The following is a 22,385-nucleotide window of genomic DNA, read 5'->3' as shown; positions in this document are numbered from 1 at the left end:
CCCGCCCGCCCAGCTGAAGCTGCCCACCCGAAGCTGCCCACCAGAAGCTGCCCACCCGCTCAGCTGAAGCTGCCCACCCGAAGCTGCCCACCCACCCACCCGCCCAGCTGAAGCTGCCCACCCGCCCAGCTGAAGCTGCCCACCCGAAGCTGTACACCCGCCCGCCCAGCTGAAGCTGCCCACCCGAAGCTGTACATCCGCCCGCCCAGCTGAAGCTGCCCACCCGCCCAGTGGACATACCTGCAGCCCACCCGGCTCCCAGCAATATCTGCATGCTCGCCCACCCACCCAGCAACCGCAAATGTAAGTTCTGTGAATGTGCAGGGTGGCCGGGGCGTTTTTTTTTTCAAATTAGGGAAGCCAATCCCGGGATCCCGGGAATCCCGGGATTGAGCATTTTTCAATCCCGAATCCCGGGATTGAAAAAATGCCCCGGGATTGGCTTCCCTACTTCCATGTGACATGTAATACAGTGTTATGTAGAGAAAATAACTAACTTTCTGAATAACTCTCTATGGATAAGTAAGTTGTTAATACACAAATCTGTACATAGATTAGAAAACCTTCAATAAATTAGACCTGTGATAATGTTTGTAAGCTGTATAGTCCTCAATCCATATGAATAAAAGTGGGAAGGAATCTTCATCCCCTTCCAAACAAAATGCACCCTGCTCTCTTGCCTAACATGGGCAGCTTGTAGCAGCAGCCAAACCCAGATTCCTTGCAAACTACAGCTGTGTTTTACACTAAACATATCATTGTCAAGGAGGACTGTTGCCAATGGAAATAGACATTTAATAGGGTGAATGAATATTTATGAGCGAGCCACATATTACAGTGCCTTGGTGATGATTGGTTTCCAATGAATTGATGAATCGCCTCAGTATGTGCTGTAGGTGAAACTTGAACTTTAAATCGGGCTTAAGCAAATAATGAGACTGACAGTTTTGATGTATATAAATATTAAAGTGAATTTACTTGTTCTAAAAATAAATAAATAAAAATGACTTATAATGAGGATATACTTTCACTTTACTCTGCACTTATAATATAGCTTTAGCAATTTAAAATGAATAGACAACAGACCAGTGCCACCCAGAGGTCAAAACATGTTTTGTTCAATACCAAGTTTCCTACAGTTACTAAACACATACTTAGTAAATAACATTAATACATTTGTGAATTTGAAATTTAGGAATAATCAATATTTCAAACTCAACGAAAAACATTTGTTAACAGCTTTCTGATATTTCACCAACAATCTCATCTGTGGTTTTCAAAGCCACAAACAGTGATGCTTCGCCAGACTCAGATGATGATTTAGCTATACAAGGAAGTATATAACCCTTTCCTGCATTCAAAGAAGTAATGTGGCTTTGAGGGACAATGATCAATGATACGGGACATTGCTTTGACATAAGCCATATTTACTTTAAAACACGGTGTAATAATTCAATCAAAATTAAATCTTCTCCGGACAGGCAGCATTGTAAGGGGCCCACAAAAGAGAATTTATGAATCGAAACCTAATGGTGCCCATACACGGTGTACCGCGCACATCACATTGCACTGCACATAAAGGGACCGATTTTTGGCGACTGCACATACTTATTTATGTACATGTGCAGCCGCTGTGTGCGAGCGATCACAGCTCTCGCACACAGAAGTCCGGGCCAGGGGCGTGTGATTCAACCATGGGAAAGCCCAGCGTTTCATGGACGTTCGTCATGGTCAATTTCCCTATGACGTGGGTGTGGGGGGCGGGCAGCTGAGGTCAGCGGATGTCTGCTGCCCACCAACTTCCCAAACAGGGCGCTCGGAGATATGAGACACCACAGAGGCGTCTCAGATCTGTGAGCGCTGGAGAAATCATTCGATGGTCGCCAACCATCGAATAATATCTCCCCCCACCCAAGACTGTGAACGGATGATTATGCAAATCATCCATTGGCAGCTGTGCGGGGGATCGCAGCATTCAAAGGGGGGCGGGTGTCTGTGCGCAAGGCTGCTAAATTCTCAGCCTTGTGATTCAAAGAGAACAAGGGCTAAAGTATGTGCTGCCTGTACTTTTTGAACAAAATTGTATCGCTTCTAGTTCAAAACGCATAGTGCAAAGTGCTTTAGCACATCACATGCGTTTTGAACTCGATGCAATCTAGTTAAAAATGCATGGTACGCATCGCACTCTGTATGGGCACCGTTACATTGCATCAAACATAAACGCAAGAAAACGTATAACAATAATAAAACTAGGGAGTGCAATTATGAGCTCATTCTCACAATTAGCATATCTGTAAATTGGCAAATAATGGGGCAGATGTATTAAACCTTAACAAGAGATAAATGTAAGGGTGATAAAGAGAGATAAATGTCCAGCCAATCAGCTCCTTACTGACTTTTTTCAAACGCAGCCTGTAACATGGCAGTTAGGAGGTGATTGGCTGGACGTTTATCTCTCTTTATCACCCTGGCATTTATATCTTGTTAAGGCTTAATACATCTGCCCCAATGAGCCATACAAAGAACATTATGCTTACATTCAATAACTGTGTAATTAAATGGTATAATGATGTGTTTTTCAATGGGAGAGTGAAGTCAAAAAATAAGAATTTCCTGCATCTGTGTTGTCATAGGCCAGGCTTCATCGCATTGGGTTGCTGAGGTGCAGGATATGGATCAGCAACTGAGGAGGAGAAAGAGAAGCAACATTTTTAACATTTGTTAAAGCATCTTTCAATGGAGGATATTCATTAAATATTTGTTAGCAGTTAACCTGTTTTACTTGCAATGTATTTTTTTGTTATCTTAAATTATCAGATAGGTACTGTAATGTCATGTCTAGTTAATAAAATAAATGATTACTTCCAAAAGCTATGGGCGAGATGTACTAAGCTTGAAAAGTGATAAAATGGAGAGTGATAAACAACCAACCAATCAGCTACTACCTGACATTTTTCAAACACAGCCTGTGAGATCACAGGTAGGAGCTGATTGGCTGGCTGTTTATCACTCTCTATTTTATCACTTTTCAAGTTTAGTACATCTGGCCCTATAGGGAGATATAACCTAAGACAGTAGCATAACTATCTGCGGGGCTATAGTATCTGCGGGGCTATAGTTACACACTGCCACCTGCCCCCGACGCTTCTGTCGGGTCTCAGCTCCTGCAGCTAATTAAAAATGACAATCAGAAAATTGCTGCCCCCATACAGCAGACCGTTTTTAAGGTTTCTAGAGGAGGCCGCCGCCTATTCTAGCATCCCAAAAACTGTCTGCATTATGGGGGCAGCCATTTTCTGAGTGTCACTTTTTATATGCTGCAGGAGCCGGGACCTCTAACAGAAGATCCGGCGGCAGGAGGTACCGGCTGCACGGGGAGGGGGGGGGGGGGGTTTGTTGACCCTAGGGGTTGGAGGCGGGTTTGTTAACCCTAAAGGGGGGGCGCTTCCCGAATTTGCGGCGGGGGGTGCAAATTTAATAGTTACCCCACTGACCTAAGATGTTACATTTTATCATAAACACACCCATCCATGTATCCTTAAAACAAAATTACAGCTGTCAAATGCTGCACTGTCATTAAAACTATTGAAGGATATTGCTGCTAGTATATATTTATTTTATTTGTTTACAGTTACTTATATAGCGTAGCATATCCCATTGCAGTTTACAATTGGAAACAACAGTGATTAAACAAACTGTGTAGTAACAGACCGACATAAAGGAAGAAGGGCCCTAAGAATAGGAATCTATAGCTTATAGTCCCACCACACTGCAAGACATTCATTATGGTATGCAATTAGATACTGAAGGTTATGTGGGGGTTCCGGAATATGGGCCTTATTTTGGTTCATTCTTTCTGACAAAATCCTTCTTAGATGGGCAAAACCATGTGCATTGCAGGTGGGGCAGATGTAACATGTGCAGAGAGAATTAGATTTGGGTGGGGTTTTACTTCAAAGTGAGATCTATATTGCAGTGTAAAAATAAAGCCGTCAGTATTTACCCTGCACAGAAACTAAATAACTCACCCAAATCTAATTCTCTCTGCACATTTTACATCTGCCCCCCTGCAGTGCACATGGTTTTGTCCATCTAAGAAGGATTTTGTCAGAAAGAATGAACCAAAATAAGGCCCTATAATAGGCTTGTCTGAAGAGGTGACTTTTCAAGGATCGCTTGAAAGTTTGGAGGCTAGAGGAGAGTCTTCATGTGTGTGAAAGGGCATTCCATAGGGTGGGTGCTGAGAAAGTCCTGCAATTATGACTGAGATCTAGTAATGATGTGGATGAGAGACGCAGATCTTGTGCAGAGTGGAGAGGTCGGACAGGGATATATTTTGAGATAAGCAAAGAGATGTATGTTTGTATTATCAGGTTAATGGCTTTGTATATAAGTAGAAGTATTTTATATTGAATACGGTAGAATACAGGCAACCAGTGGAGTGACTGACAGATCATCAGATTTTGAATATCTAGCCAGAAAGATCAGCCTCATAGCTTCATTCAAAATGTATTGTAGTGGTGAGAGTCTTTTCTTAGGAAGACTGGTGAGGGGGCTATTGCAATAGTCAATGCGTGAGATAATGAGTGTATGGATTAGAGTTTCTTGTGTGAGATAAGGTGGAATTTTGGATATGTTTTTTAGATGCATGCAAAATGATTTAGAGAGAGACTGAATGTGAGGAATAAAGGACAGTTCAGAGTCAGGAATGACACATCGGCAGCAAGCTTATGGGGTAGTATGGACTGTCAAGTTTTCAACAGTGATAGAGATATCAGGTTGGTAACTACTCTTGGCTGGTGCGAATATAACTAATTCTGTTTTGGAAATTTTGAGTTTGAGGCAGTGATATGACATCCAAGATGAAATGGCAGAAAGGCATTCAGAGACACGGAGCAATACTGATCACCAGCGCAAACAGGGGAGGTTTCTGAGTTCATAGAAACCCCCCCTGCCTATCGATTCATCGGGCCAAGCAGCCCAGCTGTTCTATTAAAAGCAACCTCCACTCCAGCCGACTGGCTGTGCAGCTGCCGGCAGCTCAGCTGCCTCCTGTTAGAGAGACAGGCTGCCGCAGGTTGCAGATAGAGGTAGCTAGTGTGCAGGTCCTCTAAGCCCCAGCCGTGCTACATGTGCTGTGAGTGAGAAGGCCTGGACTGTACCCAGCTTCTGAGCAGGTACACTTTGCTGATATTTGAGGGGGGGTGGTATGTTTGTGTGTATATGCTGTGTGTGCTTGTATGCATGTGTGTGTGTGTATGTGTGTATGTTTGCTATGTGTATATGTGTACATGCTGTGTTTATGTATGCTGTGTGTATGTTTGGGGTCCCGACAGTCATTTGCCCGACGTCGGGATCCCGACAGTCAAAACCCCGACACACGGGGGCCCAACAGCCACCGGCTATTCTTCCTCATGGGGGTCCACGACCCCCATAGAGGGAGAATAGAATAGGTTGCGAGCGTAGCTACCCACCGTGCCCGCAGCGAGCCCACAAGGGGCTTTGTTGCGCTCACCAGGCTGTCTGGGTCCGGCCAGTCGTGATCCCGATGATAATGACTGTCGGGATCCCATATCACACCCTATGTTTGCTATGTGTGTCTTGTGTACATGCTGTGTATTTTTTAAGTGTGTATGCTATGTGTGTGAAGTTATGCTGTGCTTGTGCGTGTATGTGATGTGTGGAAACCCTGATAGAGTGAACTTCAAATTATGTGAATGTGAGTGATGGAACCAGTGGCAAGACTTGTTTCTGTTCCTGGAACTAGTACATAGACAGTCCTTGGTAACGAAGGCAACAGGCAAGGAGGAAGGAACCGCTAACTTATCTTAGCTTATTTATCACTTTCCCACTGCAGAAAATCACATACTAAGTACATCATGTATAGCTATTTATTGGACTGATTGCCAGAATATTTAATGTACTAGTGGGTACCCAGGGAAAATGGAGCTGAGTCATCCTAACACTAATATAGTGAAAGGGGCATAATATGTTGCAAAGGGACTTTCTGTGTGTGGCATAACATGGTGTACGTGGCACTACTGCGCGGGCATACTAAGGCGTAAAGGAAACTTATTAGAAGGGCCATAATGCTGTAGTGAATAATGTGTAAGGAGCATTACAACAACGAAGAAAAATCACAAAACAATATAAAGCCAAATGCTCTAGAAATGACCCCGTTTCTTTTCTTCTTTTAGCAAAAACCTTTAATGGACTGTATGGGTCATAGGGTCGACAAGAACAAGGTCTACAGTCATTAGGTAGACCACTGAATGTCGACATGCATCTAGGTTGACATGACTGAAGGTTGACATCGGGGTTAGGTCGACACAAGCATTAGGTCGACATGCAAAAGTTTGACATGGTTTTTTTTTCACTTGTTTTTGTCCTGAATGTTGACACAGTCAACATGGATACTAAAAAAGTGTGCTGCGCTCGCCATGCTTCAGGCACACTATTTTTTATTCTCACAGTGGATGGTAGGGCATGAAATACCGTCGTCGGCACATGTCGGCTAAAACTGTGAAAACCCCCATGTCGACCTTTTGACTGGCTAGACAGTAATGTTGATTATTTGCAATACAATTAATTGATTAATTGTTTTTCTAAAGCTATGCAATTCATGGGGCGGCTAATGGTGCCCATACACTAGGGCGATGTTGCTTACAATCCTTTGATTTTGACCACATTGTATGCATGTCTACTTAAGGGCTGGTGGTGAGGTCGGGGAGTGGGCTGCAGGAGCACTGGAGGTGGTGGCAGAATTTGAAAAAGCAATTTAAAACATTGGGCTCTCAGCATATTAGCGGACACCTGAATGTTAGGACTCTGACTGGCGGAGAGTTCTCTACGCCAATCAGAAGGCCGCCCAGTGTTTTAAATAGCTTTTTCAAATTCTGGTGCCCACCGCCAGCGCTCCTTCACAGAGCTGCGCTACACTGCTGCTTGCTCTCTTCCAGCATCCGATGTGGCGTCGGAGATGACTTACGAGATCAGGTGCTGGAATAAAGCACTGTGGGCACCAGTGCTTTAGGACAAATTAATGTGACAAATTAATGTGATTGGATACATGTATGGGCACCATTAGCTGCATTTTCATTGGTGTGTCAGTGAGGACACATCTGTGTCTAATAATGTATTTTGTAAAACAATACAAAACCTGCCACTGATACATTAAAATGAATAGACTATTGTGGGGGAATCTGAAAATAGTAGAGTAATGATAGAAAGTTACTATTATTCAAGTAAAACTTTAAATGAAGGCAGGAAAATAAACAATAAATTCTATCTTACCATTTTGATTGTACACAGGAGGTTCCGGATTATACATAGGGTATTGGGCTGTTGGGTCACTTGGTGGGTACACTGGAAGAGGTTCATATCCTGGTTGAGGTGAAGCAAATTTAGGATCTGTTGGATATGGTAGCTGTGTGGAGTATGGAGGTTGTGGGGGGTATGGAGGCTGCATAGGGTATGGAGACTGCATGTTGTATTGAGGCTGAGTAGGGTATGAAGGCTGAGTAGGGTATGAAGACTGAGTAGGGTATGAAGGCTGAGTAGGGTACATAGATTGCTGGGGAACTCCTGACATCTGGATTTCTTGAACTGTAAAACAAAATACCCATCAGACATTTGTGTCAAATATACATTAATCATAATGCTGGCATTTGTCAATATCAACTATTAAAAATGGAAAGTTTTTGGGAACGCCACATTCCCTATATTCCGTCTGATACGAGCAGGTACTTAATTTTGTGACCCATGTAGGATCAAGTACTAGTGTAAATTGTTTCTGAAATTTAGCCTTGTAATGCAGTGTTACGATGTATGTATATAACAAGAATAGTAAAGCTGCATGGCTTGTAGGTCTCTGCAATGTTCCTTAGAGCTTATCTATGTGTACAGCTACAGCTAAGAAAGGTTAGTTATTCATAACATGACACAAATTAGTTTTTAATTTTTAAAGATATTTTGAGGCAGAAGTAAATAACAGTAATCAGCATAATGATTTAAATAAGCAAAATAATTTAAGTGGGATAATATTTAATACAATGGTTCTGGAAGGAAAACATTTTTCTTAAGGTCCTCATACACTAAGGTGACATCTCCAAAGGGATAAGTCGCCCCTGATTGAGCCTCCCGGGTGGCAGGACTGCATACGATACATCATATGCAGTTCTTTTGCATACAATGTATCGGATGCGATCCCCAGCCAAGCCCGCTGGAAGGATTGGCTGGATGACTTACCTATCGTGAAGCAGGTGCCATGTTCAGGCTCTGATGCAATGTGCACTGGACAGCGCATCGGACCTGATGTCAACCACATGCAATTTGGATGCATTTCATGCAATTTATCGCAGGAAAAGTGACCGATTCGCAGGCAAATATGGGCACCTTTAACATTAGCAACTGTGAGGTCTGTACGACTGTGACAACTTCTGCCTATAAGCATATGTTTATCTTGCTCATCCTAAACTGATTTAAACCACATCCAGCTGCTCATAGAGTGGAATTGTAAACATCTAATTGTTTATGTGTAAGGAATGCAACAGGAGTAAATTCTGGAGACAAATTAGGCATGTAAAATGCTTGTGACCAGAAGTATTTTAGGTTCAGGCATTTTCCGTATTTCTAATATTTGCATACCATAATTCTATATTTTGGGGACAGGACCCAAGCCTAAACAAAAAATGCATTTTTTTGTTGTAGTAAACCTTGGGCCTAGTTCTGACCTGATCGCAGGACAAATTTGTTCCCAAAATGGGTGTAAAACCATGTGCACTGCAGGTGGGGCATGTGCATTATGATAAAGCAAGTTATGAATACAAGCAATGTACTTGGTACATTGATGGCATATTGCTTTTGAATACAAAAAATATACCACCACTGCTATCCTGACAAAACCTTGGGAGATATTTGCAATAATAAAAACTCCATTTTGTTTATTTAAATAAACTGTAACAACAGCTCATTTGACCTGTATTCTTAGTAAAGATGGGTTTTCCTAAGTAAACCTGGGATGCTAGGACAGTCAAAGGAGACTGCTCAGCGTTGCTGCTATGCCTACCTGTGTATGGTGTTCCTCTCTGGTGGCGTCGCTGGTACAAATAGCAGCAAGAGCACATGAAGCAGCAAATCAGGGTAACAATCACCACGAAGAAAAGAAGTACTGCAAAGCCAATGCCAACAATAGTCTTTGGACTGTAGCAGAGAAAAAAACAATGTTTAGTGTAAAATTACAAAAATGAGGTTATACCAAAGGGGAAAAGGAAAATAATAAGGGTATGGTTTATTAGGTCTCCAGCATAGTTACACAGTAGTTAAGGCTGAAAAGAGACTTGCGCCCATCAGGTTCAACCTTAGTTTATTAGCTTAACCCTTGTGTTTATTAGCTCAACCCTTGTAGACATGGGTTTTTTAAAAAAGTTTGTCCCAAATTTCGACACAGTCGACATGGACACTGAAACGTAGCACCGCTACGTGCACTATTTTATTCTCCCACCATGCCCTAGTCGATGGTAGGGTATGAAATACCGTCCGTCGGCTCAAAAACATGTGAAAAACCCCATGTCGACCTTTTGATTGTCGACCTAATGACCCTGTCGACCTTCAGTCATATCGACCTTCCTGCATGACGACCTAATAACTGTTGACCCAATGCTTGTAGACCTAATGACCCTATACCAATAATTATGCAATAACAACACTGGAACAGGGGAAAGCAAAGCTTAGAACATACTAAAATTTTATATAAAAGGAAAAAAAGGGTTAGGGAAAAACACCTTAAAGAAAGACAATTCTTCTGCATTCTCTCAGTGATCATTCTACTAGGATCCAAACAGCAGTATCTCTGGTGACAGTCCCCACAGCAAAAGTAAAAAAAATTGCAGTCATGCCCATTATGCCAACCACCACTGCGATCTTGATACCAGAGACAGTCTTCATCCCCGGACACTAAAAAATAAACAAAACAGACAGTGAAATGATGCAATTACATAGGCGCTGGAGCCTCCCCCGCCCCTTAAACAAAATAAATATGAAAGGTGCCAATCAAAGTACTGGGTTGTGGGCTGCAGTACGGTGACCATCTACAGGTAATATGATAATCACCTTTCTGACTGCTCTGCATCCTCCCTCTCCACAGCCCTTCTCGTACTGCCTCAGGACCATACTTACCCCCTGCACCCGCTCACCTCTACATTGAGTGGCTAGTTACTGTGGGCTGGCATGTCCTCTTGGACCAGTCATGTACTTTTCCCACCTCCCACTTAATTTGTTCCTCACCTTTTCCCCCACAGTCCCCTTTGTCCTCCTTGCCCCTTCCCATGTGGCACTTCATGACCTCCTCCGTTTTCCAGGCAGGTTAAGTTAAAATAGTACTGTTTAAAGTCTCCATAGAGTCCTTCCATGCACACCCTCAGCCAGAGTGTGAGTTATGATTTGATCCTGTCTCTTTGGGCCTGATTCAGTTTGGCTTGGTAAGCTGCGAGCATCGTAGCTTACTGAGCGCTTGAGACGCAACCTGCCTGCCCTCCACCACCGCCTAATCCCCTCGGTAACATGCAAGGGCATGTGTAACAAGAACACATCCCCTCGCATGACTCCACTAGCCGGAAAAATCATTTGATGGCCTTTGCAAATAGAAATCAGTAAAAACTCTCCAAAGCCATGCGTTGCCGGGGTAGGCACATGTGCAAATACGGGCTTGTGCATGCGCAGACCCCAAACATCGAAACGGGCCCGAGTCATTGACTACTGATGGCCGATATTTTGAATACTGATTGCCGATATTTCTGCCTGGCTGAATTATCGGCCAAGACTTAATACCACCATTTATCTATCAATAAGGGATTAGATATGTAAAAAACTGTGATGCTCATTCTGCTCTCTATCAAGAATTAGAAATGATATGTATTACAGTGGATGTTGCTCATTATCATATAATTAGCTGGTTGTTCAGAGTTGCTAGGTCAATGATTAAACAGTGGGCATACACCCAAATATGTATCTGTTACATGCGGCAACTTTTAGTACAGCTATATATGCCATTTCCACATATGCAGCATGTATCAACTTTAAATGGGAAAGCTGGCAACTCTATGTAAGTACTGTATATTAGCAGTGACGTGCGGTGAGGTCAGTGACTGGTGAGGCACTGGCTAGTATCAGAGCCAGATTTACGCACATACAGTACAGACCGGATAGGTTTACCATTTAATTGAAATTGAACAATAACATACAGTATATTTCCCTGCATCTTCACAGGACTTTTGGTAAACATTACCAAATTTCGCACACAGGTTTGACAGAACCATGCACAGTTCAGTGAGATATGTGCATGGTTGTCTAGAAAAGTGTGCACAAGTAAAAAAAAAAAAAAAAAAACGTGTAGGGTCCCCCCTCCCGAGCATAACCAGCCCCGGGCTCATTGAGCCAGTCCTGGTTCCCCAAATATGGGGGGGGGGGGGGAATGGTGGGGTTCCCCCATATTTAAGAAACCAGCACCAGGCTCTTAGACCGGTCCTGGTTCCAAAAAATACAGGGGACAAAAAAATGGGGGTCCCCCATATTTTGGAACCAGCACCGGGCTCCAACAGCCAGTGGAGTCATGCCACAGCTGGGGGACACTTTTTATGTAAGGTTCTCCAGCCAAAGCATGATCACCCTGGCTGGTCAGCCCTGGACGGGGTACCTGGGGAAGTGGGGACCCCCCCAAAAAAGGGGTCCCCCCCTCCAGGCTTCACCCATCCTGGGCTGAAGCCCGGGGCTGTCCCCGGCGTCCCAGGGCGGTGGACACCGGGCTGATAAAATAAGTGTAAAAAAAGTTAAGTATTGGGTTCTGCTGCGGAACTACAAATCAAAGCAAACCTTTCCCTGTATGCAGGGACTTGGGGAACCACAAGTCCCAGCATGCAGCGCATTAATGGGCCCGCTGGGACTTGTAGTCCCACAGCAGAACCAATACTCCAATAAAAACACCCACACCGTGTAAAGTTTTATTAACACACAGCAGTCTTCACCTGGCGGGCGGCAGCCAATAAGCTCTTTTGCACGGCTGCCGCCATGCCAGGGCTTCCAGCGTCTTCACCTGGCGGACAGCAGCCAAAAAGCTCTTTTGCACGGCTGCCGTCGCACCAGGGCTTCCGGCGTCTTCACCGGGCAGGCGGCAGCCAATAAGCTCTTTTGCATGGCTGCCGCTGCACCAGGGATTCCGGCATCTTCACCTGGCAGGCGGCAGCCAATAAGCTCTTTTGCATGGCTGCCGCTAAACCAGGGCTTCCGGCGTCTTCACCTGGTGGGCAGCAGCCTTTTGTAAGGCTGCCACCTACTAGGACTTCCTGGTGTCTTGTTTCTTGGGAGCTCTTCTCTGCTCCATTCCTGCAGGCAGACTGCCAGCAGCTGGCTCACCCCGACTCTTAAAAAACCTTTGTGAGGGGGCGGAGCCAAGACATGCCACACTCTGATTGGCTCCCGGCAGCCATCTTTAAATTTCAAATATTACACCCACTGCCACCGCTTCCAATATAGCTATAAATAAATATATAAATAGTAATTAGCGTTTACTCTTGCACTTCAAGTCCCAGCAACTGACTAATCATGCTGGGACTTGTAGTGCAAAAATTACTAATTACTATCTATATCGCCCAGCACTGCAGCCTATGGTCTCCCTGCCTGTGTGTGCTCTTCCCCGCTTCACATGCGGGGAAGAGCACTGAAAGCACCCCTGCTCTTGACCTGACAGGGACCACGGCAGCCGGAGGGGGGAGTTTGGTAGAGCCTGGGGGTTCGGCGCAGGGCTGTGGGCGGCCGAGTCCCGCGGCTTTGAGCCGCAGATGAGATACCCGCCGCCCGCCCGCTACCACCAGCCGATTATTCCAGCTGTGGACGGCCAGAATGAAATACCCGCCCGCTACCACCCGCCCGCTACCACCCGCCTGCCCGCCCGCTACCACCCGCCCGCTACCACCCGCCTGCCCGCTACCACCCGCCCGCTACCACCCGCCTGCCCGCTACCACCTGCCTGCTACCACCCGCAGCGCTGATTATTATTACAGCTGTCAGTGTCAGCTGCACCCCTGCAGCGGCCTGGCCGGTAGAAGCGGTACTCACTGCTGTTGCCCGATTGTCTCCTGCAAGCGCTGCTGCTGCCCCTACTTGCGCCAGCCCAGCGCCACTGCTGCCCCTAACCCTAAAGCTGCTCCTGCCAGCAATGCTTCTGCCCCTACTCCCGCCAGCCCCTTGGTTAAATGTCAAATTAAATAAAATAAGTGTGTGAGTGTGAAATAAAACCTAGTGTGAGTGTGTGGGGAATTGAGTGGGGTCGGGATGCATTTTTAATATGATAGAACATGTTATATTATATAATGTGTGTCATTTCTGTGTGTAAGTGCAGTGTTAATTAACTAAACACTTACATGCTGCTGATCAGGTCCCTGCAGCAGACACTGACAGTGACACTGTGCAGCTCAGGGACAGCGGATACAGGCTGTCAGTGAGTGACAGCCTTCTCCGCTGTCCTATCACATCTGTCTCAGTGACAGGGGCGTGCGTCCCTGCCACTGAGGCAGAGGAGTAGATGCCGCTTTCCCATACAATTTAGATGGGCTTCTCAGCATCTTTTCTCCCCTGCAGGTTATTCCCGCCCCCTGCTGCAGGGCAGTTTTCAATTGTCAGCGGGAGGCACAGCTCCCGCTGCCGCCCAGCCTCCCTCAGTGTCCAGTCCCACCTCATTAGTTAACTAATAAAAAAAAAATCAAATAAGATATTTATAACAGCATATATGAAATAAATATCATCTTTGTATTTTTTTTTTATCAGTTATGACAGGGGAGGCTCTGCCTCCCCTGACTGCACGTCCCTGTATATTAGTATTAATAAAATTACATAAAAGGGGTTTCCAATTTATTATTTATTTATTAACAGTTTCTTATATAGCACACACATGTTCCTCAACGCTTTACAGAGAATATTTGAACATTCACATCAGTCCCTGCCCTAGTTGAGCTTACAATGTATCTCCCCTACCACATGTACATGTACACACAGACATTCTAGGGTTAATTTTTGTTGGAAGCCAATTATCGTACCAGTATATTTTTGGAATGTGGGAGGAAACTGGAGTACCTGGAGGAAACCCACACAAGTAAGTACGGGGAGAATATACAAACTCTGCACAGTTAGGGCTATGGTGGGAATTGAACCCATGACCTCAGTGCTGTGAGGCAGTAATGCTAACCATCCACACCATCCGTACTGCCCCACTAGTGTGATACACTAATGACAGAAACATTTACTTTTATTATAACCGTCTAGATATATGACAACTCACAAACTTTTCTTTCACTTATGGTTAGTGGTTGGGTGAAGCCATTTATTGTCAAACAACTGTGTTTACTCTTTTTAAATCATAATGACAACATAAATTACCCAAATGACCTTGCTCAAAAGTTTACATACCCTGGAGATTTTGGCCTCATAACATGCACACAAGTTGACACAAATGGGTTTGAATGGCTACTAAAGGTAACCATCCTCACTAAAGGTAACCATCTGTTTGCTTGTAATCAGTGTGTATAAAAGGTCAGTGAGTTTCTGGTCTCCTGAAAGACCCTTGCATCTTTCATCCAGTGTTGCACTGACGTGTCTGAATTCTGAGTAATGGGGTAAGCAAAAGAATTGTCCAAGGATCTGCGGGAAAAGGTAATTGAAATGTATAAAACAGGAAAGGGATAAAAAAAGATATCCAAGCAATTGAGAATGCCAATCAGCAGTGTTCAAACTCTAATTAAGAAGTGGAAAATGAGGGATTCCGTGGAAACCAAATCCCGTTCAGGTAGATCAACAAAAATTTCAGCCACAACTGCCAGGAAAATTGTTTGGGATACAAAGAAAATTCCATAACTAAAAATAAAATAACTTCAGCTGAAATACGGGACTCTGAAAAAAAGTTTTGTGGTTGTTTCAAGATGCACAATAAGGAAGCATTTGAAGAAAAAATTGCTGCATGGTCAAGTAGCCACAAGAAACCCATTACTATGCAAATGCCACAAAGCATCCCGCTTACAATACTCCAAACAGCACAGAGAGAAGCCTCAAAACTTCTGGAACAAAGTCATTTGGAGTGATGAGACCAAAATTAAACTTTTTGGCCACAACCATAGACGTTACATTTGGAGAGGAGTCAACAAGGCCTATGATTAAAGGTACACCATTCCTACTGTGAAACACGGAGGTGGATTGCTGATGTTTAGGGGATGTGTAAGCTACAAAGGCACTGGAAACTTGGTCAAAATTGATGTCAGGATGAATGCAGCATGTTACCAGAAAATACTGGAGGAAAATTTGCACTCATCAACCTGGAAGCTGTGCATGGGACGTACTTGGACGTTCTAACATGACAATTATCCAAAACACAAGGCCAAGTCGACCTGTCATTGGCTACAGCAGAATAAAGTGAAGGTTCTGGAGTGGTCATCTGTCTCCTGACCTCAATGTCATTGAGCCACTCTGGGGACTTCTCAAATGTGCAGTTCATGCAAGACAGCCCAAGAATTTACAGGAACTGGAGGCTTTTTGCCAAGAAGAATGGGCAGCTTTACCATCTGAAAAAATAAAGAGCCTCATCCACAACTACCACAAGATTAAGCGAGGGCTGCATAGGCATGAGGGCATTTAAGAGCCTGCAAATTTTGTGATTGCCCTAATAAAGTTTTGTGACTGGTTTATTACCCATAGAAGTCAGGTGATTGATGGTTAGAGTAGCCAATTAGGTGTAGAAGGGGTGGTAGTTTATGCAGGGGTATATAAAGGGGGGTCAGATGATGCTACTTCCTCTTTAAGTCTGGATTTTCATCTAGTCTGGAAGTCGTTGCAAGGCAGCAGATAAGTGCACCCATTCTCACTTTTCCTCAAATAAACTTTTGTCCTCTTTTCTCTGTCCCACTTCTATAATTTCCCCACTTGCCTGCTTCCATAATGTCCCGGCCGCGGCGCTCTGTTCCCCCTCCTCGCTGGCTCACTGATGCCTCTAGTTCTCTGCCTGCGGCCCCAGCACATGGTGGCAGGAAGTGGGCGTCCGGCCAGTTCCTGTAGGTCCCCCCCCGTGGCCGGCAGACCTCCTGTGGCACACTCCGGCGGCATTGTCAGCCGCCGGTCAACGCCGCATGCTCCCCCTACCCCCGCCTGGCTGGTGGCGATCTGGGAATGACCCCCATGCGCTGGTTGTAGCACAGCCCACGGCTGTCCCGGCTCCTGCACTTGTTCCCCCCCGCTGTCACCTGCTCTTCACCTCTCTCTCACTCCTCCCCTGCCCCGGCCGAAAGTGACACGGTCCCAGCGGCGGCTGGATTACTCCCCATCCATACCCCAGAAGCGGGTACCATTGCCGCGGGGCTGAGCTCCCCACCCCTCGGGGTGTCCACTCCTGTGGCACCAGTTGAGGAGGGGATGCTCATTATAACTGGTGGCAACTGGGTATGGGGGCTGCAATAACTGGCCTGTACACCAGCAGTAGTGGTGTGCTGACTCCCCCTGCTGGTTACTATTTGTCCCCTAGTTTGCAGCGGATGCGGGACCATTTGTCTACAACAAGAAGATACCATTTGTCTACAACAAGAAGATACCATTAGGTCAACATGCCATTAGGTCGACAGTGTCTAGGTCGACAGTCAAAAGGTCGACATGGTTTTTTTCACTGTTTTTTTACCCAAATTGCGACACAGTCGACATGGACACAGTTTGAAGTGAACTGCAGCCCCTCGCATCGCTCCCAATGCTTCGGGCACACTATTATAATCTAACTCCACGCCGTAGTGGATGGTAGGGCATGGAATACCGCCTGTCGGCACATGTCGGCTCAAAAAACAGTAAAAAAAAAAAAAACATGTCGACCTTTTGACTGTCGACCTAGACACTGTCGACCTAATGGCAGTGTCGACCTAATGACATGTCAACCTAATGGTATGTCGACCTAAAGGCATGTCAACCTATTGAGTTGTCGAACTAATGGTGTCGACCTAATAGCTGTCTATCTTGTTGTTGTAGACAAATAGTCCGGATACCGTTTGCAGCATGCTGCAGGTGGTATTCCCCTGGGTAGCTTGTTTGCGGGGCAGCGTCCCTCCGGGGGTAGCATACATGGGTCCATTCAGCTCCTCCAGGATCAGGCCCCTATTCCCTCATCAGCAGGCCCCTTTTTCCAGCCCCCACCATTGGCCGCCATGGGGTCTGCGCACGCGGCGCAGCATCGCACCCCGCCCATGGGTGGGCATTTTGGCTATCCCAGTTTTGGGGAGGGTTTCCAGAAAGTCTTTCCGCCCTTTGCGGGTCAGCAGGCACCTTCGCAGTGGTCGTTCCCTACCTAGCTGGCCCCTAGCATCCAGCATACTATACGGGCCAGGAGCATATGGGGTTTTAAGCCCTCCCAGGGCAGGCGTACCAGCCATACACAGGCCCGTCACCCAGCCTTGCGGCCCATACGGCCAGGTACTTGGGGGGGGGGGTACGTATGTATCTCAAACCCTGCTAGCTCCCATGGGTTGTCGGTCCTGCCACCCCTGTTGGCTAGCTCAGTTGCAACCGCATCGGCTCCCTACGCGGGGTCAGTGGGAGCTTCGTTGGTTGGTATTGCTTCTCTAACCCCTGCTGCACAAATCCCAAGGGAGAATGCTCTGGCTGGGGCCCGGGACACTGATACGATGTTGTCAGGGACCCATCCGGCCGCACCTCTTCATTCGTCGGTCACTGTCGCACCGAAGAGGATCCGGCCATGGCTGAGACATCACAAGGAAGTGGGATGCTGGAGGCAGTCGGTCATTCTGGTACCGGTGAGCATGACGATGATATTTCTTCTGGTTCTTCCTCATGCCATTCCTCCGCTAGCAGCAACGAATCGGGGGCCACTCGGTGCATGTGCAAGTTTGCTAAGCTAGTGCCGTGCACTGTAGTGAGGCAAGTGGGTGGGGGCAAGCGTGCTAGGAAGGCTAAGGCTGCCACTGCTCTCCAGCTGTCATCTGACATGGTTCACTCCAGTAATACCGCAATCTCCAGGGGTCTCCGTAAGGGTATAAAAGGAAAGATTGCGAAGGGGAAATTCATTGACGTATTCACGTTGACTAGTGATGTGAAGATAGAGTTTGACAAGGCCAAGAAGGCAGCCGGCACAGGGGAGAACTCATACCGGAGTTTCCACCACTGGCCTAAAGGGTTCCTCATATTTGCATCCTGCTACTTAGACACTAGGCCCGAGGAGCATGCCAATGTTTTTCGTTATATTTTCCTGGTGAACGAGTCTTTCCTTGCTTACAAGGGCACAGCGTGGCGGGATTATGACAAAAAAATTTCTTCTTACCCACGACGGACCCGGGTCATGCCGACGGGGATAAAATATGTAGAAATATGGCTGGAGGTTATTGGCAAAGGCCACACCTCAGCCGAGGCCCACCCAAAAAAGTAATTTCCCCTGGGTAAGAAGGGCGAAAAGCCTGCCGCAAAAGGCAAGTGTTTTGCGTTTAATGACTCTAGGTGCGGCAGGGGCACTAAGTGCTGTTTTCGCCACGAATGTCTTAATTGCGGAGCCAGTCACCCTGCAAAGACATGCAAGTCTGCTGCCACAGGTGAGGCCGGCACCGGCGCTAAGTAAGGCCCCCTCTCCCATAGTACTATCCGAGCTGGAGCGCCGTTTGTGCTTTTACCCGAATAGGGATGATGGCAGTTTCTTGTTGCAAGGTTTTAATTGTGGTTTCAGTTTGCCCATCCCCGAGGCGGTCAGGGTGGTTTCCCGCAGAAGTCGGCAGTGGATTTCCCCGAGGTGTTGAGACAGAAGGTGCAGGCAGAGGTGGCATTGGGCAGGATGGCCGGCCCTTTCTCTGCCGAGCCATTGCCTGACATGTGTTTCTCCCCTTTGGGAGTAGTGCCCAAGAAAGCTCCGGGTAAATCCAGCACCTGTCTTACCCCCACGGGGCTTCCATTAATGCCGCCATTCCTGATGATGTTTGCAGCGTACTTTATCAACTATTTAATGAGGTACTCTGCCTGGTCCGCAGTTTCGGACAGGGCGCACTCATGGCCAAGCTAGACATTAAGGGGTTTATTCTGCTTTGTACGGTGGGACCGTATACGGGCGGATAGGGTTTTTTTCTCATCTGCGCATGCGTAGCTTTCGCAATGCGCATGTGCGGCGACCTCACACCGCTCACGGATGGGTCTCTCAGTGCGAAAAAACCTGTCCGCAAGAGTACGGTCATTGTGGGCGGCATGGGGGCGTTTTTAGGGGAGCGGCCGGAATAATGAGGAAAACTGCGCATAAACATGGGCTTACACGGGGGTGTGCACCAAAAATGTACGGTTCTACAACCGCTCGATCGGCGAACGCACCGTGCATTTTGGGCCAAAAAAGATAGCTCCAGACCACCCCTAGAGATACCGTATGAGAGCGGTGGCCTGGTTCTGCTAATTAACGCTGATTACTACACCTGAATGTAATAAGCAATGCTGCAGGCTATTAAGTGAAAACCATGATTTCACTACCTGCAAGCCACACACAGCCCTCAAACACATTGGAAGCTTATCTTTCTACACTTCTCTACATGTAAAGGTCGTTTTAATTTTAGGTAAGATTCATTCTAAGACCTGCTTATATACAGTATGTCAAGGTAGTTATTTTATAACCATCTACACCCATTCAGAAAGTGTTTTTTATACTTTAAAAAGCAGTACACTCAATTCACAGAAGTCGACATGTGTCAACTTTTTCACTGTAACACCAACATAACTTTATTTAAAAGTAAAACCAATGTTAGTACACATAGATAGTGATTAAAATGCAACATTAGAACATAATAAATATACATGTAATGAGGGTTAAAATATTGTTTTATTAGGGTGTTTATTAAGGTAGACAATTGAGTTAATAGAAAACAATTATTGAATAACAGTTAGAATAATTAATTAATTGTCTTAATTATAATTGAAAGGCAAGATTTGCAGTGCCATATATGTGAAGGGTATGCCACCGTGCACGGACGTACGCTCACTCTCACGATCGGTGACACACGCTGTTTTTCATTGAAACAAGGCGAGACCCGTCCGTGCACTGTGGCGTACGCTCAGATATACGGAAGATGTCGGTGTGAAAACGGACGAGACCCGTCCGTATACGGTGGCGTACGCTCTGTTGTACGCCAGTTAACGGTGTCTAAGAGGAGACCCGTCCATATGCGGTGGTGTACGCTCAAGTGTACGCCACTCCCCATTGTCAGTGTTTGTGACCGTCCGTATGCGGCTGTTCTGTGGGCGGACTTTCGCTCGCCGTCCGCGTACGGGAAACGTATGGTGAAACGGACCGTACGTCGTTTCACCGACCTAACCAGAATAAGGCCCTAAGTCTTGCTCCCGTTACACCCCGACTTATTCTGTTTTATGGGTTTTCAGTTAGAAGGGTGTTTTTCTTGGACAAATGTTTGCCAATGGGATGCTCTGTCTCTTGCTCCTACTTTGAGAAGTTTAGCACCTTTTTGCATTGGTGCGTCCAGGCTCTAAACATTAGAGAAAAGTTACGTCCCTATTGTGGGAGTGGCGTCTCCTCTTCTCCGCCTCCGAACCAGGAATAGAAATATTCAAAGCTCTCCCTGAGGGCTATATTCAGGTCTCTATCTTTTCTTCTCCCTGTATATGGACTTGCTTCCCAGGTATATCAGACCATGGTATGTGGACATGGATATAAAGCACAAGTAGGACCGGATATAGTGTAGTATTTAATGTAAAAAGATTCCAATAAAACACACAAAATTACAATCTATAAAACAGCCAGGTAGGTGTAGGGACAGAAAGTGGGCAATTACCCTGTGTGGTGGAGAACTGGGTTTAGGCAGCTCTCTAAACTCGCATCAGGGCAATAGGTTTCTCAGGCAGGTACCGGTTCCCTCTCCTGAGATCCAGATGGTATGGAGTGTCCACTTCGCAGTCCCCAAACACTTTCCCCGGCTTCCTCCAATGCGTTTCCACCTCCACTGAGTTATTTTTCAAGGAGTGTGTGGTCTGAAGTTCTGGGTCGAGTTTTATCCTCTGGGTGTCCAATCCAGAGGTCTCTAGCTCTCCATGTGATCAGCGTATCCTCTTCCGGGTTCCGGATGTGTCTTTTGCCGCACTTCCGGTTGGTGCGTGCTGCACTTCCAGTGTGCGTGAGATGATGTCATCTGCAATCGGGCGTGGCGTGTTGTTGTTTTCCCCCGCTCTGGAAGTGTCAGATCATATCTACTCCTCCCTTTGTAAGGTGCGCTCTAGTCCTCTGTTTGTAAGTGAAACTCCAGGCGCCATCTTTGTTTTGGGAAAGATGTGCCAGTACTTCATTGCACATTCAAGGGTATCCAAAAAATAAATAAAGAACAAGAAATAGGTTAAAAACGGTTTCATATTGAGATAAAACAATTGCAGTAAGCTAAAATATGATTTTAGAGGAAACATTTTAACTCAAAGTCTGTGTTAAGTCCCCCAGGTTTAAGGGTATTAAATTTGTGAAAAATTGTTGTGCAAGATGAAGTCCACTCCTTCCACCAGGAGCGAATCCACAGTAGGGACGTAACTTTTCTCTACCTCACTGCAGTGGTGAAGGGGTCTTACCACTTTGTGTATTCATACACTAAACCTTCATTCACGTTCACTCACAAAGGTGTGAGGACACCTTAGGTCTTGATCCTACTACCAGCTGCATAAATTGTATTGCTGCGCAAACCATTGGGAGTTTTCAACTTGCACTATTGTTTATCTAAACATTAGAGCCACTAGGTCTTAATATAGAAATTGAGCTTAATGCATTTTTATGAGTGGTACCTGTTTTATAAATAATCCCCCTTTTTTTCCTCCCTCAAATCCCATTACTGCAAGCCATGACTATACTATAAATAGAACATGTGCTTTGTTGGCACAGAGTGCAGCGCCCCAGGGGCTCACTTGTCCATGTTCTGTATGGCAGATCATAGAGCAGACATGAAGGAATTAGCCTTGAGATCCCTGGCCCCTTCCACTCGTAGGGCGTATGCAGCCGCTCAGCAAGATTGGGTGGCTTTTCAGATGGTCCAGGAGAGCAGCGGTAAGTCGGTCGAAGACCGTTTGCTGGCTTTTGTGTGGAGTCACTATAGGGTGGGCCGGTCAAAGTCGGCCATGGCGGCTGCCTTGGCCGGGATTTCGTTCCATGCCCGGCCACACGGGGAAAAGGACCCTACCAAATCCTTTGTGCTTGCAAAGGCTACGAGGGGTTGGGTGAGGGAGCAGCCGGTTGCGGCAGACTCTCGCAAGCCTATCGATCTGCAGATGCTGCGGAAATTGATAGACTGCGTGCCCGGGGTAGCAGAGAGCGTGAGTGAAGCGTCGCTATTTCAGGTGGCGTT

At 46.1% G+C, this 22,385-nt stretch overlaps 1 protein-coding gene across 1 annotated transcript in view; it reads right to left on the bottom strand.

Annotated features, from left to right (window-relative positions):
* Positions 1 to 769: 769 nt before the first annotated feature.
* Positions 770 to 22,385, bottom strand: part of SHISA4 (shisa family member 4) — a 64,908-nt gene continuing 43,292 nt past the window's right edge. Inside the window, exons 2-5 of the mRNA XM_083173233.1 lie at positions 9,783 to 9,954; positions 9,068 to 9,201; positions 7,294 to 7,605; positions 770 to 2,683 (exon numbers count right to left, since the gene is read on the bottom strand). Of these exons, the coding sequence (XP_083029359.1) occupies positions 2,628 to 2,683; positions 7,294 to 7,605; positions 9,068 to 9,201; positions 9,783 to 9,954 (674 nt within the window). The 3' untranslated portion in view covers positions 770 to 2,627. The remainder of the gene's footprint in view (positions 2,684 to 7,293; positions 7,606 to 9,067; positions 9,202 to 9,782; positions 9,955 to 22,385) is intronic.

Source organism: Crinia signifera, chromosome 2 (genome assembly GCF_055691185.1).
Source record: "Crinia signifera chromosome 2, ASM5569118v1, whole genome shotgun sequence".
NCBI lineage: Eukaryota > Metazoa > Chordata > Amphibia > Anura > Myobatrachidae > Crinia > Crinia signifera.
Note: the sequence above shows the minus strand (reverse complement) of the source record. Positions and strands in the feature narration are given on the sequence as shown.